At 40.0% G+C, this 1,742-nt stretch overlaps 1 protein-coding gene across 2 annotated transcripts in view; it reads right to left on the bottom strand.

Moving 5' to 3' along the window:
• Window positions 1–177, bottom strand: part of LOC147028796 (sorting nexin-16-like) — a 25,055-nt gene extending 24,878 nt beyond the window's left edge. The window contains exon 1 of one of the 2 annotated variants that reach the window (XM_085879514.1): window positions 1–175. This exon is cut by the window's left edge and continues 125 nt beyond it. In XM_085879514.1, coding sequence (XP_085735640.1) covers window positions 1–58 — 58 coding nt within the window. In that variant the 5' untranslated portion in view covers window positions 59–175. The other variant, XM_085879515.1, reaches the window with a different exon arrangement.
• Between the last annotated feature and the right edge of the window lie 1,565 nt (window positions 178–1,742).

The raw sequence follows: 1,742 nt of genomic DNA on the forward strand, positions 1-1,742 counted from the left end.
CGACTCCCTCCGAGCTGAGCCTGGCACTGGTCCTGCGTGACTCTGCTCTCTCGGCCATGTCGTGGTCTTGGGGTCGTGGTCTTGGGGTCGTGGTCTTGGGGTCGTGTCGCAGACACGAAGGCAAGCCCAGGTGTGGTCCGTCGGACCCAGGAAGGAGCAGGTGGCGAGCATTAGCTCCCCCTCGTGGATCTCCTCCTTATTGACTTTACACGAGGATTAACCGCGAATGGAATGAGTTCGATATTTAGAACCAAAAGGAGATTTATTTCATCTCCATCGGTTTTTAATGTGAGATGAACGTGGACGACTATAGTTTCCTTGATTGAGAGTAGAGAGAGAAGTGGATGGAAGGATGTATAGTAAGAAGTGAATGGAAGGATGTTTAATAAGAAGTGGATGGAAGGATGTATAGTAAGAAGTGGATGGAAGGATGTATAGTAAGAAGTGTATGGAAGGATGTATAGTAAGAAGTGGATGGAAGGATGTATAGTAAGAAGTGGATGGAAGGATGTTTAGTAAGAAGTGTATGGAAGGATGTTTAGTAAGAAGTGGATGGAAGGATGTTTAGTAAGAAGTGGATGTAAGGATGTTTAGTAAGAAGTGGATGGAAGGATGTATCATAAGAAGTGGATGGAAGGATTTATCGTAAGAAGTGGATGGAAGGATGTATAGTAAGAAGTGGATGGAAGGATGTATCGTAAGAAGTGGATGGAAGGATGTATAGTAAGAAGAGCGATGCAATCCGGTGGGGATAGGTGGATATCTCCCAGTACCCACCCCCTGGTCAGGACTCAGGAAAGTTTGTAATTTTAACCTTTTAAAAATTTATAAATTCCAATTCACTCTTTTCAAAATTAAAGCCCAATAATCATGTTTTCTTGATGAATTGAATTAAATTTAATTATTTTTTTATGTCACTCCTGAATCGAGGGTCTATTCTCACAAAGGACATAATAACAACAATAATAATAATAATAATAATAATAATTTGATTATCTCCACCACTGAAGGTGAAGGAGGTAATGTTTTCATCCCCCTTTCTTGTCTGTCTGTCTGTTTGTATACAGGATGTCTCAAAAAGTTGTGGACAGATTCGGATGAAACTTGGTGGACATATTGGATGCGTCGCAAGGACGAATTGGTTCGATTTTCTTGAAGATCCGGATCTGGATTTGGATACGAGGATTATTTGATTTTTTTAAGTGATTCTTCGCCATTGAGAGATAGGGCCAAAAACGATACCTATATCATGATATTTCAAAAATGTATTGGGCCCGATATGTTCTCGTGGATCAGGCATTACGTGGCGGAGGTATGCGCTCTACCGAGTGCCCTTCTCGTTTATATTTGCATTAAAATAAATTAAAAAAAAAAACGTTAAAAATTAAAAGACATTGCGATTGAGCAATTTAAAATTTTTAAATAAAATAAAAAATAAACCAAAAGGTGACCACATGTGACTTATTTAAGGTCACACTGAGGTGAACAGAGCTGCTATCCACCAGGAGCGACTCCTTGAGGAATATCTGCCTACGAGAGATTCCAATGAGAATCGTTCTACAGAGTAACCATGAAAAATATGCGTTTGCCTCAAAACGTCACCAAATGACGTCATAATGTCTCAAGCTTGACATATCTAGAAAGCACTCATCGAGGTGTTCAATTTGAGGTACTACACGATATGGTTCCTAAAACTTGAAAATTTGACCTTGGGGTCAAATATGTTTGACCTCAGGTGCTAA

This window comes from Eptatretus burgeri, chromosome 4 (assembly GCF_056783735.1).
Source record: "Eptatretus burgeri isolate ZD-2024b chromosome 4, Ebu_testis_v1, whole genome shotgun sequence".
Taxonomy (NCBI): domain Eukaryota; kingdom Metazoa; phylum Chordata; class Myxini; order Myxiniformes; family Myxinidae; genus Eptatretus; species Eptatretus burgeri.